This window comes from Periplaneta americana, chromosome 7 (genome assembly GCF_040183065.1).
Source record: "Periplaneta americana isolate PAMFEO1 chromosome 7, P.americana_PAMFEO1_priV1, whole genome shotgun sequence".
Classification (NCBI taxonomy): Eukaryota; Metazoa; Arthropoda; class Insecta; order Blattodea; family Blattidae; genus Periplaneta; species Periplaneta americana.
In genome coordinates this window covers 163048845-163063243 of record NC_091123.1, presented here as the reverse complement: position 1 = coordinate 163063243, position 14399 = coordinate 163048845, and the positions used below count along the sequence as shown (strand labels likewise).

Below are 14399 nucleotides of genomic sequence, written 5' to 3'. Positions count from 1 at the left end.
ACTGGCAGACAATGGCAGTACAAGAAGAAAAGACATGATTGCCATCCCACCAAATAACAACAATAGCTACATCATCGATCCGACTGTTAGATTTGAAAAACAAAAGAGCCAACCTGAAGATGTAAATAGGGGAAAAAACTACATCTATGTACGTACCGTTCCATATTTCATGGACAAATACGGTCTACAACAAATTGAAGTAATAGGCCTTATGGTTGGAGCGCGCGGAACTATTCCCGGTTTCTTCTTCCAGGCCTGGCAACGTTTCGGCCTACAGAGGAAGGCAATTGATGACATCGTTCTTGCAGCTCTGAGAGGATCAATATTTATACTCCGCAACCATCTCTACGGTCAACAATGATCTTCAACTAATTAATTAGTAGCTACTTATTTATTCAGTCATTTCTTGTCGTTGTTGTAAGACTCCCTTCAACTTAAACATATGTATATTATTTATACTTCCAACTCCCTATTGCACAATATGCTCTGTCTTTGTGGCAGCCTGTTAATACAGGGAGCTGTTATCGTTTAGATAAATAAATGAATAAATGTCAAGTTATAACCTAAATATTTAAATGAGTTTACCTTTTTTCTAACGTATGGGTTCCAATGAAAATTTTACTCTAACTGGCTGTTTCCCTTGGAACGCCATAATTTTTGTTTTGTTTGGGGAAATTTTCGTATTGAAATATTGTGCTATGATATTCAGGTGATGTATTGAGTATTGCAGCTCGTCTTCATTTGTAGCAAAAATAACCTGATCGTCTGCATATAATAATGTATCTAGAGTACAATTTCGGAAGAGCGGGATGTTTCCATGAATTGTTAGTCGCCAATGTCTGATGATGGAGTTGATATATACATTGAATAAAAGTGGTGAGAGGGGGCATCCTTGACGAACTCCACAGATCGGGTGGATTAATTAATTAATTGATAACCAGAAAGCTTATGATTTTATTCAGTATTTCTGTATATTTTACATCTTTATCAAAGTTAAATATTTCAAAAGAAAATGAAGTCAATATTTCAAATTAAAAATAGGCTACTATTTTTAAATTTAAGTATGACGTTAATTACAATCATATGTGCTCTACAAATAACATTAAGAAGCCAGTGACATGTAAACATGAATTAACTGTAGAATGGAAAAGATAATTCCTATAACCAACGTTAAAGCTAGCCCACAATTTTACAGTTGCAACTTTGTGGCTTGCTGTCCACAGGTATTAGCTTGAATTATGCTCTCTGTTGTTCGAAAGGAGGTATGACTATCTCATACGCCGGCTTGTTATTGCAGCAGACCCACACTGATCCATTTTTCCCTTCACGAATCATATGCAAGACACCGTTGCCAACGTTCTCTGCCCTGTGAAAATAATAACAAGAAATCATTAAGAGAGTGGCAATCAGTTTTCAGGAAATTTTACGACAATCAGTACTTTTTATGCTATGAAAATATGCCTTATACGTAGTACAGTACATGTAATGGTATTTTTTTTTTTTTTTCAGTTTTTATGGGCTTGAGTTGAAATTAAAGTTTTTACAGTTAGTGTGTGTATGTTAAATGATTGGTTAGTAAAAGCTGTTTAAAAACTGTAGCACTGCTGTTACCGTCTTGTACACCCCGACTCTCTGCCCAACGACCAACTAGGTTATGAGTATGGACCGGATTTTTATATAATTACATATTATATTCCTTTCAATCTAACCGTATATAAATAACAAATCTTTGAAAATCTTGTAATTACCATTAATATATTAAAATTTGATAATACATATTTTTAAATATTTACCCCACATTACATATTATGGCATAGTATTACCACAGTCTACTATATACAGTCGCGAAGCTTGAGGTGATTTTTTGCAAATCTCGTGATAAAGCGCTCCAAGCGGTTAGCAACTAGAAACAATAGACTGTCCACGGTCGACTTTGGACTGTGTCGTATTTCCAACGAGTGCTAACTCGTTGCTTATTTCACATTGATGCTTGTGAAATGTTCGTTATTGGTTGTAATGAAAATGTTAATGGGTAAAATACAATAATATATAATAATATTTTACTAGAGACGTAGAAAAATTAAGTTTGTTTTAATGAAATTTATTGATCACGTTTTATTTTCAAGTCTGGTGGGATTATTATTGCTTAGGCCTACTTTTTTTTGAAAGGATATGTTTTTAATTATAGCTGTTAATTTTGTTGTTATTTTTATTTGTTACTTTACTAGAAACGTAGAAAAAGTCTGTTACAATAAAATTTATTGATCACGCTTTATTTCCAATTCTGGTGTGATTATTATTGCTTAACCTCATCCCACTTTGTTAACTACATAAGCCTACACTACAAGTACCGGTACACGTAAGTTACTCCATTAATTCATATTTACATTATTATTGTTGTAAAGGGAAATGAAAATTAATATTTATTGATTTCATAGTTAATTATCGCTATAATCTTGAATGAGTGAAGCGATTATAGTAAATTTCAGTTCGTTTTGCACAAACAAAAATAATATTAACCTATTTCTTGCAGGTATCTTCGAGTTTATGGTGGAATTTAATATACTTCATTAAAATAATAAATTAACTTTATGCATTTAATATTTCAATAATGGAAGGAAGGTGTTAATTTTTCCAAAAGAACACAACGAAAGTGTAGGCCTAACATATTTTGTCGTCTACTAGGAGAGAGATCTGCGATGATGAGGCGATAGTAGCGATCCTAGTGGTGGGCAACTACCCATGTTTGCATTTTTAGTACATATTGAGCTTCGCGACTGTATATAGTAGACTGTGGTATTACATAAATCTACATATTTAGGAGTTTTATTCATTTTTACTTCTCTGAAAGGAAGAAAAAAAAACTTCTGTTGGGGAAGTTTACAATTTGAAACACACAGATTAAAAAAGCCTTTTTACCTACCCAAGAAAGGATATATTTCGGGATGAAACATAACGTACTTAGTTCCAGGAAGTAATGAAGCACTCACCCCATTCCGCCCACTGTAAATATGAGTGAAAAAAGGCAACCATTCTCATACAACTCTCTTGTATTGTAAAAATCACTCAAAAAGCAGCGTTGCCTTCATGCGGTGGTGGACGACATGATTTGTCTCGAACTATATTTGTTCTGCACACGTCTTAACAAGCCGTTCCCATGCAATTTGCAACCTTACCCACCCTCTTCCTAATCTTCCAGCGAAAACCCGTGTCAAGTCTGACATGAGACTTTCAGGTTATTGCTTGACCTCTTTATTTTAAATTTAGTAGACTTATACGGAAATGGGATTTTCCGAGCAATTAGGAAGTATGGTTCTCGGCTGGAATTATCCTACCCTTCTGAATAAGGCAGGAATGTCACTTTTCAAACAACAGTTTGTAAATGCCTATAGTTTGAGGTTTTAGTAGGTACTTGTTTCTTACAGGGAGCAGCTAAAATGCATGTGTTCCTAATCCAGTAAAGCGAAACAATGCTTGCAGTACTGTTGTGTCATTCATTTCACTCAGTTCTCTAGTTTTAGTACTTACAGTATCTATAAAGTGCAAGTGAGTTTATCTACTGCTTTTAACTATCTAAAATGACCCCTGTATCTTCGATCCAAACGACAAAAATAAAATTATGGATTGCATTGGACGAAGCTTTCACTACAGATGGAAAAATAGTAATGTGTCAAGTATGCGGTAAAAAATTCGGGCGCTCTATGAAATCACAATTGGAGAGTCTTATCTATCCTGTACCTGCCAGATATTGAAATTAAATATTCTCATGATTTTACATATTTTGGTACATATTCAGCTTATTTTCCTTACATAAATATGTACATATTTCACACCTTGATATTACATAAAAATCCGGTCCCTAGCTATGAGCGACCAACTCGGTAACGAACCAGGCTCTTAGGGTACGTACACGTTGGAGCTACGATAAACGATAAAAGAAACGACCTAGCGATGCTTTGGTATTATCAAAGAATCAAGTGTTCATATCGGAGCAACGAGAACATGGGAAGTGAACATTTTGATTTATCAACAGTAATCTCACTAGAGGTTTTGATTTATCTAGAGAAAATCAAAACTCGAGTGGGATTTAATTGACTATTACACGATTAGAAGAAAGTATATAAAGATTAGAAGTAACGAAGTACTCCAATACAATAAAATATTAATTGACTTACGAAAATACAACTGTCTTCAAATGTATTATTGTACCATCTCAACATTACAAATATTACGCTAGATGCATGCTAGATGGCAATAGTGAGCAATGCCTTCTCGTCGAGAAGTTCTCGATCTATTATACACGATGGCAATGTTACTAGTCAAGAAGACTTTGTTGCTTCAGTTTTATTTTTATTAAAACATTTGCATTCCACTTCAATTATCCGAATCCCAGTAATCAACGTCACTTGACAGATGATTTTCAATAAATCTTAATATTAAACAATCTCTGATACGTGACTATCCATAATATCATAGCAGAAGCTATAACATAACCTACACAAGTATTAGAAAAGTTTTAATTAACGACGATGACATAAACAATAAACATGAATAATTTTAAAAGGAATAATTATTGAGTGTACAATTTTCAAATTTGAATGTGGTTGGTGGTTCAATTGATGTTATATTGGACAGGTGCGTAATAGAAGTGGAACTAGTTGATTTAGGCCTACATGGTGTATTCAACTTATTCAGAATTTCCGAATAAATAATTTTAAAAGGAATAATTATTGAGTGTATAATTTTCAAATTTGAATGTGGTTGGTAGTTCAATTGATGTTATATTGGACGTGTGCGTAATAGAAGTGGAACTCGTTGATTTAGGCCTACATGGTGTATTCAACTTATTCAGGATTTCCGAATGGTGCTCTTCATTTATTTGTAAATCGGATTTCAGAAGATGCATAGGTATCATCAGTGATTTTTATTAATTTTTTTTCTTGAATGCCAATGCGAGTCATATTTGAAACTGCTGTGCATCGACTGGAATGGTTTGTAATTTTATATATATATTTTTTTTGACGTTCAGATCAGCGCAGTTTCAAATGTTGGCAAACAAAGAAACAAATGCTAGGGACGCGTTAAAATTAAACAAATGCTAGCGACGCGATAAAATTGTGCGATAAGCAGCCACGATTGGTTGAAATACGTCCTTTCGTACCGTTTTATTGGTCAAAAGTAGCATGACGTAGTAAGAGTGTAATAGTCAGTAGAAGATATTCTATACATCCTCTTAATGAAAGAAGATGTATAGGAAATATCAGCTGCTAGGTTCAAGGTTAATATAACTTAAATACGTACAAAACTGAACCGGTTTCTCATCCCAAAGCTAGTACAAATTCATTGTGATGTGATTGGTTCTTGTGATCACATAACGTATCACGGATAAATACACAACTGATCAATTTGTCAATATCCATGATAATTAATTTAATATGCCGAAGTAATTATAAATCGGTTAATACTCTGATATATTGATAACTACCAGTCATTACACACATTAATATTATCTTAATCAGAGATCATATGAACAACAAGAGCGAAGAAAATGACATTTTTCTTTTTTGTCACTTTTATCGTGTATCTTCGTTTTTATCGTTGCTCCAATATGCACACCTCAATGACAATGCATGCTTCAATTCTCTCTGTTATAGCATCGCTGCTTCTTTTATCGTTTATCGTCGCTCCAACTTATACGTGCCCTTATCTGACCCATTTTGTAAGCTGTGTGACCTCCAAGAAGAAATGAACAGAAATCATCTCCATCTAAGCTTAGCGAAAGTGAACGTTACTGGGAAACGAGGAACCTCAAGAGTTTATTGTAATAATTGATTTTGTTGTTTTTTCATTCCGTCGTTTCTTTTATTTAAATTTTGTTTATAATATTATGGTTGTATGTAGGCCAAAGTACATTTATCTCTGTGCTTGTCATTTGAAAATACGTAGATAAATATTAATAGTGTTGATGGAGATATTTTTCGTGAAAGCAGTAGTAATAATAGGGAAAGTAGTAGTAGTGGTAGCGGTCGTGATGGTAGTAATAATAATAGTAGTAGCAGTAGCAGTAGTAGCTGTTGCTGTTGCTTTGGTTTGGTTATAGTAGTATTGCGTCATCCTCGGCCGAGTTTGAATCGAGGCATCTCCGATCTAACTGCAGGCATGATGACCGTAAACAACTCCAGGGGTGTACAAAAGGAAATAGGCAGACAGAAATTTAACCCTAATTCCAAATGCATTATAGTGCAGTGTTACGCATTACATTGACTGTAATTTATTCTATGTTAACTAATAGTTCTTACTTCTGTGGAGGTTTGAGCAGTTCTAGTCCTCTGCCAAATTCCGGCATCCAATCATCATAATATGTTATCGCTGTCTGTTCCGGTGTAGCACTCGAAATGATTTCAGATATCGTGTAACCTGGACACATGACCATCATTCTTATGCCTGTCTGCTGGTAAATGAAGTCTGACTGCAAAATAATGTGTAAAAGAATAATAAATTTCAACAAGATAATATTATATCTCAAAAAGGATATGCAATCAATTTATCACGTTGACTAATTTTCTGAAAGAATAGTAAACTATATGAGTATTTATCACTCAAGATAAATACGTTGAACAACAGAATAACATAATAGGACATACATGTATATATTCTAGAGTTTAGACCATACCTGCACAAAAAGCTCTCAACAAGCGCGAGCGCTCCTTCGGAGCGGGAGAGCTGTGTTTACCGCTCGCCCAAACGGAGAGGAAGATATTGTAGGGCCGCGATAAGTAGCGAGCTGAGCTCCCTAGTCTGAGAATGACCCCTGATCACATATGTATGACATAATCGCGATAACAGAGCCGCCTTGACAGCGTTCTACAATAGTACTACCATACAAAAAACATTCGCTCTACAGATGAAGTGAATTTCCGCAAATGATAACAAGACAACTCTCTATGGCTATAGTGGCAAACTTTTATTTATGCTCATAAGCTCATTACTGAAACTAGTGTGTACTGCACAAGTTCCTTATGACGTTATTAAATATTAAGCAATACTTACTTACTTATTGGCTTTTAAGGAACCCGGAGGTTCATTGTCGCCATCACATAAGCCCGCCATTGATCCCTATCCTGAGCAAGATTAATCCAGTCTCTACCATCATATCCCACCTCCCTCAAATCCATTTTAATATTATCTTCCCATCTACGTCTCGACCTCTCCAAAGGCCTTTTTTCCGCCGGCATCCCAACTAACACTCTATATGCATTTATGGATTCGCCCATACGTGCTACATGCCCTGCCCATCTCAAGCGTCTGGATTTAATGTTCCTAATTATGTCAGGTGAAGAATACAATGCGTGCAGCTCTGCGTTGTGTAACTTTTTCCATTCTCTTGTAACTTCATCCCTCTTAGCCCCAAATATTTTCCTAATAACCCTATTCTCAAACACCCTTAATCTCTGTTCCTCTCTCAAAGTGAGAGTCCAAGCTTCACAACCATATAGAACAACCTGTAATATAACTGTTTTATAAATTATAACTTTCAGATTTTTTGACAGCAGACTAGATGACAAAAGCTTCTCAACCGAATAATAACACGCATTTCCCGTATTTATTCTGCGTTTAATTTCCTCCCGAGTATCATTTATATTTGTTACTGTTGCTCCAAGATATTTGAATTTTTCCAACTCTTCGAAGGATAATAAGTAAGTAAAATACAAATATATACATAGACTGGCCACCTTGAATATTTTAAAATGGTACTTTCTTACTGAAAGTACATGGCTGGAAAAGGAATGCGAAAGATAGAAACAAATGTTGGAGCACTGTAGGGGCGGTCAAAGTCTGCAATAGGCTGTGGTACCAATGTTGTTGATATAATTATGGTTTATTTAACGACGCTCGCAACTGTAGAGGTTATATCAGCGTCGCCGGAGTGCTGGAATTTTGTCCAGCACGAGTTCTTTTACATGCCAGTAAATCTACTGACATGAGCCTGTCGCATTTAAACACACTTAAATGCCATCGACTCGGCCGGAATCGAACCCGCAACGTCGAGCATAGAAGGCCAGCGGTATACCAACTGCGCTACCGAGGGCGACATTGTTGTTGTTGATGATGATGATGATGATGATGATGATGATTATGATAACTTAGTTCATTATTTATTCGAAGTCTTCAAATATAAATCTACAGTTGGATGGTTCACTTTTGCAGATAATTTGACAGGTGTTATTTATTTTTAAAACCATCTACAGTGTTCAGTATATAGCTAATTTACCAAATTATTTCAATGAAAAATAGCTTGTAAATCAACTCTGAAATTTCTGAATTACAAGTAATTAGGCGTACTATCATTGTAAAATTTCCTTAGAGGAAAAAATAAATAATCGACTTAAAATTTATTTTTAAATAATGCGAATTATTGATGAAACAGCAATGAGCTGTAATGACAGTGGAAATAAAGTCTTAGCTCTTTTTACCAGGAGTTGTTTCAATGTCATCTGGTCGCTCGCTAGCCATTTTCCGGATTCTCATGACATTTGCATTACTAACGCCGGCGTATTTAGCAGCTCTGGACGTGGCCTGTCTTAGGGGAGCGATTAGCCTCTTGTTTCGAGCCTCTTCTTCGCAACATTCCATTATATTCTTTATAATCTTCCTTTCTCTACTATGTATTACTTGGCCACGCCGTCGAGTTGATCTTAGTTGCTCCATTGCTAAATTACAAACTGTGAGGAGTTAATGTTTTCGTACTGGTGATACTCAGTGTTATCTGAGGTCCGCAGAATGCACACAGAGGTGACGAGGTTGTCATCTCTTTTCCCCACTTCCCCGCTCTCAGAAGTCTCTACTTATCTCGGCCCTACAATACATAGACATAGACTTGCTATAGGTAGAGGAGAGGGAAACGACCACTCAGCTATCTAGTGGAGTGCAGTGTGTAGGCCTATTCTCAGTAACTGTTTCATGTTACTTACCTACTGCTACAGTACAGTATGGAGGAATCTAAAAGACGGAACATAACATTTAACGATTTACAGCTCGAATTTATTGATCTTCAATGTGAACTAAGGGCTAAAGATCGTTTGAATAATACTACTAGCCTGGTTGAGTTTTACAAGACTAAACATTAGCAATAATATCCACGACTACACAGGCTGGCTGTGAAAATGATTGCTATGTTTGGCTCAGCATTTATATTTGTGAGCAACTGTTTTCTATTATCAACTTTAATACAGGCAGACATCGAACTCTGTAACTGATGTTTCATTACGATTAGTAGCTTACTGTTCTTTTCAGCTGCCAACAGCATAAAACCTCGTTTTGATGTACTGATAAATAAAAATATAACAAAATGATATTGCACATTTAAGTAGCTATAGAATTTCTATTATTTCTGTAAAATATATATTTCTTTATTAATTAATAATAGTCCAAGATAGTTTTGCATACACTGAACGGGAATTCATTTCATAAACACTCGTAATAGTACTTCCTTTTGTGTATATTTTGTGCGAGATCACCCCTTCTTCCAGTCCACCCTTATACAGAGCGCAGCTAATATCTGCATTCCGCTCATGAGCTGTGAGCCGGCTCGGAGAGCGCAAACCTTGTGCAGGCCTGGTCTAGACTCTAAGACTATATGCACGCATACATACCGATAGTTAAGTATTATTAAATATATATAAATATTTTTTTAAACAAAATAATCTGCCCTCAATGAGGGTGACGATAAAGATCCAGAATAAAAGCACTACAGAATAATTTAGAAAGACAGGAATTGTTTAGTAAGAAATTCAGAGAAATGCAAACCCAATAGAATCATCAATGGCCAAAATATAAATGGTAATGTAATATTTGGATTGAATCCTTAAGAATATTCAACAAAATTTTTTGAATTTCAAAAAATCGGAGACCGAGTGCTTTTAAAATATTACATATGAATTTAGGAAGTGTGCCACGTGCACCAAACAAAAGACCAGAAACACTCCACTGACTAGTGGGAATGTTATATTTCTCACTTAGATATGGGATCCAGGTCTCATAAATGAATTTTTTCTCCCCATCAACGTGTTGTGCCTGCAGGGCATCCCTCTCGAACCGGATTGTAGGATCAAGAACTATTCCCTTAGATTGAGTCCTGTGGATGGATACAATATCTGCTCTTCTGTTCGGATCTAAGGATGAAACGCAGTGGATCTCCTCGTGTACCTCCCATCCACGACGCTTGAGGACATCAGCAATACCGGTCCTGGCCTTATGGTGTCGATTGTTGCGCAGCAGCTGCGTTTTTCGACAGAATCCCAACACGTGACCAAGAGTTTCCGTCTCGTTGCCTCTGTACTAAATATTTAATTAAATAAGAAGTTAAGCTTTTGTAGGAAATATTTTTACTTTTCATACATCTTGGAATCCGGGCAAATGGTTAAAAATTTGATGTGTGAAAAATTGATTTTTCATACCTTTTCTTGATTACATTGACCAACTGTATTAAAGAAATCGATGTAAGTTTATATGCTGTCGTTTCTTTATTGAAGAAATGTGAACTGTTTCAGACCATTATTTCTCAGTTTATGAACGTATGTGTCAAGCGATACGACAGCGAAAAAATGAAAATAGATTGAGTTAATGTTTGGAAAGCTGAGATACAAGATCAATGGAAAAGATGAGAATTATTTTGCAACTTTGACAACAATAAGTCTACACTCTGTCCACAATGTTTGAAAAGCGACGAAGACGTTGTCAAATTCATGGTTTTGGCAATGATTTGGTTTTTCGAAGGCGAGTTAACACTCAACACTTACAGTAGCGTGCAAATTAATCCGAACAACGTAATTACTTATGCAAAAACATTCAAACGTGATAAAATAAGGATCTAAGACATACCTCAGTAATCTATGTGGCCTCCCTTGTTCCTAATAACAGCTCTGAGACGATTTGGCATGGATTCCACTAATTTCCCACAAATATTCTTCATTTCTTCATTGCGAAACCATACACCAATGAGGGCAGAAATCATCTTCTCCTTTGTAGAACAATCCATTTTTTGCATTCTTCTTTTGCAAATTGACCACAAGTTCTCAATGGGGTTGATGTCGGGTGAGTTGCCTGGCCAGGGGAGTACCTGAATATTCTTCTTGTTGAAGAACTCTGTAGTTTTTCGAGACGTATGGCATGGTGCCAGGTCTTGTTGGAACACACCTCTGCCATCCAGAAATGATTTTTGCAGCTGGGGTATTATTCTGGTTTCCAATAAGTGAATATATTTGTCAGAATTCATCATTCCTTTGATAGGTATTAATGCTCCAGGCCCTTCATGTGTAAAACAATCCCAAAACATTACTTTAGTGGGGTATTTGGGTTCTTGTTGGAGATGAGCTGCTGTTACTTTTTCGGATCCTTTCCGTACGTAAGAAACACGGTGGCCGTGGACCTCGAAATGAGACTCATCGGAAAAAGTACATTCTTCCAGTCATTCACTGTCCAGTGTTGATGTAATTTTGCCCACATTAAACGTTTTTTGCACATAACAGGGGTTAGCAGTTGCTTCTTAATAGGCTTACGAGCCCTTCGTCCAGCTTCCAAAAGCCTACGCCGCACTGTTGTGACGTGAATATTCGCCCCAATGGTAGCCATTAACTCGCGGGTTAAGTCGACAGCAGTTAATCTAGGATTTAATTTACTTTTCCTGACAATTAAACAATCATCTGCAGGTGACGTCTTCCTTTTCCGGCCACAGTTTCCTTTTTTCTGGGGTGTGATGGATCCAGTCTCCCTGTATCGTTTTATGATCGAATTAACAGTAGCCAAACCGATGTGACATTCTGCAGCAATTTGCCTCTGTGTCATAGAAGAATGCTCTGCTAATGTTATAATTTTAGACTGCTTTCGTGGAGTTGTATCCATTTGTAAGACGACAGAATGTACACAGGATTGCAGTATTAAGTCTTCAACACAACTGAAATATTTATAAGTACAAAACGACAGGCAAAATGTCACATATTATAAAAAAAATAATAACGACAGACCTTCAACAATAGAATTACACGTACTACAGACGTCAATTAAAGCGGTATGAGCAGCTGTGAGGCCAACAATGACAGAAAATGTAAAAATATGTCGTGTTCGGATTAATTTGCACGCTACTATGTTATTTCGTATATATTATAGAGCGTGCAAGGCGACCGATACATCAACATTTAAGAGGTGAATCTATATGTTTTCTTACTTGGTTATTTAACGACGCAGTATCAATTACGAGATTATTTAGCATAGATTTTTTTAGTGATAGGGTACACTGTAACACGGGGGCAACTGTTCAGCGTTTGTCTTAACAGCAGAAAATAAACATAGAATGAGAAAGTTTTTAATCACTGTGTGAGTGTTTTAGGCCTGCGAAATTATTCACATGACATCGAAAATGTTATGGTTTATTTAAACGACGCTCGCAACTGCAGAGGTTATATTAGCGTCGCCGGATGTGCCGGAATTTTGTTCCTCAGGAGTTCTTTTACATGCCTGTAAATCTACTGACATGAGCCGGTCGCATTTAAGCACACTTAAATGCCATCGACCTGGCCCGGGATACGTCAGGCTAAAAATACATTGCACACATTTTTACCTAATCTTAACAAGCGCACCGTGAATCAGAACGCAAATCTAGTAGCTGGACAAAATTAATAACTTCTCTAAATTCTAACGGATTGTTATGAAACTTTGTACAAGCCTTACAGGTGATTCATATGTTTTGTGCAGAAACTCTGATTACGTTTGCACAAGAACAACTGCCCTTTTATAGCGGGTGAATTCAGACAAAATTAATAATTTCTCTCCTATCTAACAGATTTTATGAAACCCTGTACGGAAGTTACAGATAGCTTATATTTTTGTGTATAAACTATATTTACGGTTCCATAAGAGAAACTACCCCTTTACAGGGTGTGCATTTAAATAAAATTAATAACTTCTCTCCTAACAGATTTTATGAAACGTTTTACAGAAGTTACAGATAGCATATATTTTTTGTCTACAAAGTCTAATTATGTTCCTTTAAGGGGAACTTCCGTTTTATAGTGATATATTTAAAGAAAATTAATAACTTCTCTTGCATGTATGTATTTATTCACACTGCAATGGGTATATACCCGGTGGCAGTGGTAACTAATTACACTCAATAATGACAATAATAAACTTATTAATTAAGAATACAATTAATAATAATACTAATAATTAATACTAACAATAATTAATAATAATAATAACAACAGGGGATATCCTAAATTAAATGAAGCACGATCACTTCAAATAACATTTAAAGTAAATCTAATTTGTATCCTAAACCTAAGTTCGCACTAAAACCCACGAGTATGATATGTTCATATCTGCACAAGTACCTTTCAACACTACACTCATTTCGCTGTCAACTCACTCACTGCACTGGAACTACGACACATTTCACTGATTCTATCCTGATTTCACTGACACTTCAAAAACATTTCAATGTTCAAATACGTTGCACTGCCACTATAAACTATAAAGCGTCACTGACAGGAACACGTTTCACTTACTCAACACACTTCACTGACACAACACACTTCACTGACACAACATAATTCTTCACTGATACAACACTTCAATAACAAAATATCATTTACACCCTTTAAATACTGTGAATAATTACCGTCTATTAGTAAAGTCCTTAAGCCTATTTTTAAATACATTTTTTGTTGTTGGTAAAGCCTTTAGTAAGTCTGCAGGTAAAGCATTCCATTCCCTGATAGTACGATTGAGAAAAGAAAACTTTCCAGTGTCCTTCCTCTGTCTTCTTTCCCTCAATTTATATTAATTCTCTTCTATATAGGACTAATATATTTTTACGAAACTCTACACAAGAATTATAGGTAGCAAATAAATATAATCAGAATTTGTACACAAAAAAATATATGCTATCTGTAACTCCTGTAGATAGTTTCATAAAAATGTGTTATGTATGAGAGAAGTTGTTAATTTTGTGTAAATTCACCCACTATAAAGGGGTAGTTCCTATTAAACAAACGTAATAAGAGTTTGTGCACAAAAAATAAGTGCTACCTATAATGTCTGTAAAAAGAAACAAAATATCACGCTGACAGCAGAAGTAACCGCCATGATCTCAGGCCATGGAAAAACCAAGGCATACCTACACCGTTTCAACGTGTTCATGCCTTCAAGATGCACAAACGGTAGATCACCTAATATACTCGTGTGTCAAATTGAATAAACAAAGAGATATACTGAAGAAGGGAATATATAGAAATCACGATAGATGTCCAGTGTCACATGAGAAACTATTGTTAAAACACTATTAGGAATTCAGAAACTTTGTTCAATCAATAGATTTCACATCACTGTAAATATTGTAAATA

The 14399-nt window shown here is 35.7% G+C and overlaps 1 protein-coding gene across 1 annotated transcript in view; it reads right to left on the bottom strand.

The window, feature by feature from the left end:
- Positions 1–934: 934 nt before the first annotated feature.
- Positions 935–14399, bottom strand: part of LOC138703665 (15-hydroxyprostaglandin dehydrogenase [NAD(+)]-like) — a 34155-nt gene continuing 20690 nt past the window's right edge. Inside the window, exons 6-7 of the mRNA XM_069831738.1 lie at positions 6300–6469; positions 935–1366 (exon numbers count right to left, since the gene is read on the bottom strand). Coding sequence (XP_069687839.1) covers positions 1237–1366; positions 6300–6469 — 300 coding nt within the window. The 3' untranslated portion in view covers positions 935–1236. The remainder of the gene's footprint in view (positions 1367–6299; positions 6470–14399) is intronic.